This window comes from Galeopterus variegatus, unplaced genomic scaffold (genome assembly GCF_000696425.1).
Source record: "Galeopterus variegatus unplaced genomic scaffold, G_variegatus-3.0.2 Scaffold13306, whole genome shotgun sequence".
In the NCBI taxonomy this organism is placed as follows: Eukaryota; Metazoa; Chordata; class Mammalia; order Dermoptera; family Cynocephalidae; genus Galeopterus; species Galeopterus variegatus.
Window position 1 is genome coordinate 1 of NW_007739417.1, and position 1,581 is coordinate 1,581.

General features: G+C 41.2%; 1 protein-coding gene across 1 annotated transcript; it reads left to right on the forward strand.

Moving 5' to 3' along the window:
- Positions 1–393: 393 nt before the first annotated feature.
- On the forward strand, positions 394–1,152 carry LOC103581544 (uncharacterized protein C6orf10-like; the record flags this gene model as incomplete). The annotated part of the gene is made up of 1 exon (XM_008563355.1): positions 394–1,152. A coding segment is annotated over exon 1 (759 nt), but the record flags the coding sequence as incomplete, so codon positions are not given.
- Positions 1,153–1,581: the final 429 nt, after the last annotated feature.

A 1,581-nucleotide genomic window follows, 5' to 3' on the forward strand; every position in this document is an offset into this window, starting at 1 on the left:
GGAATACCACCAGGACAGGAATCCCAAGTAAAGATGAGTGAGGTCAGAATACTGAAAGGACAGGAATCCCAAGTAATAAAGAGTGGGGCCGGAATACCACCAGGACAGGAATCCCAAGTAAAGAAGAGTGGGGCCGGAATACCAAAAAGACAGGAATACCAAGTAAAGATGAGTGAGGCAGGAATACCACCAGGACAGGAATCCCAAGTAAAGATGAGTGAGGCCAGAATACCAAAAAAACAAGAATCCCAAGTAAAAAAAAGTGAGACTGAAATACCAAAAAGACAGGAATCCCAAGTAAATAAGAGTGAGATGGGCACACCACAGGGACAGGAAGCACAAGTGAAGAAGAGTGAGACTAGAATGCCAAGAAAACAAGAATCCCAAGTAAAGATGAGTGAGGTTGGAATATCAAAAAGACAGGAATCCCAAGTGAAGAAGAGTGAGGCAGGAATACCACAAGGACAAGAATCCCAAGTAATAAAGAGTGGGGCCAGAATACCACCAGGACAAGAATCCCAAGTAATAAAGAGTGACACTGGAATACCAAAAAGACAGGAATCCCAAGTAAAGAAGAGTGACACTGGAATACCAAAAAAACAAGAATCCCAAGTAAAGAAAAGTGAGACTGAAATACCAAAAAGACAGGAATCCCAAGTAAAGAAGAGTGACACTGGAATACCAAAAAAACAAGAATCCCAAGTAATAAAGAGTGGGGCCGGAATACCACCAGGACAAGAATCCCAAGTAATAAAGAGTGACACTGGAATACCAAAAAGACAGGAATCCCAAGTAAAGATGAATGAGGCCAGAATACCAAAAAAACAAGAATCCCAACTAAAGAAAAGTGAGACTGAAATACCAAAAAGACAGGAATCCCAAGTAAAGAAGAGTGACACTGGAATACCAAAAAGACAAGAATCCCAAGTAAAGAAGAGTGAGACTGAAATACCAAAAAGACAGGAATCCCAAGTAAAGAAGAGTGACACTGGAATACCAAAAAGACAGGAATCCCAAGTAAAGAAGAGTGACACTGGAATACCAAAAAGACAGGAATCCCAAGTAAAGAAGAGTGACACTGGAATACCAAAAAGACAGGAATCCCAAGTAAAGAAGAGTGACACTGGAATACCAAAAAGACAGGAATCCCAAGTAAAGAAGAGTGACACTGGAATACCAAAAAGACAGGAATCCCAAGTAAAGAAGAGTGACACTGGAATACCAAAAAGACAGGAATCCCAAGTAAAGAAGAGTGACACTGGAATACCAAAAAGACAGGAATCCCAAGTAAAGAAGAGTGACACTGGAATACCAAAAAGACAGGAATCCCAAGTAAAGAAGAGTGACACTGGAATACCAAAAAGACAGGAATCCCAAGTAAAGATGAGTGAGGCCAGAATACCAAAAAAACAAGAATCCCAAGTAAAGAAAAGTGAGACTGAAATACCAAAAAGACAGGAATCCCAAGTAAAGATGAGTGAGGCTGGAATACCACCAGGACAGGAACCCCAAGTGAAGATGAGTGAGGCTGGAATACCACCAGGACAGGAACCCCAAGTGAAGATGAGTGAGGCTGGAATA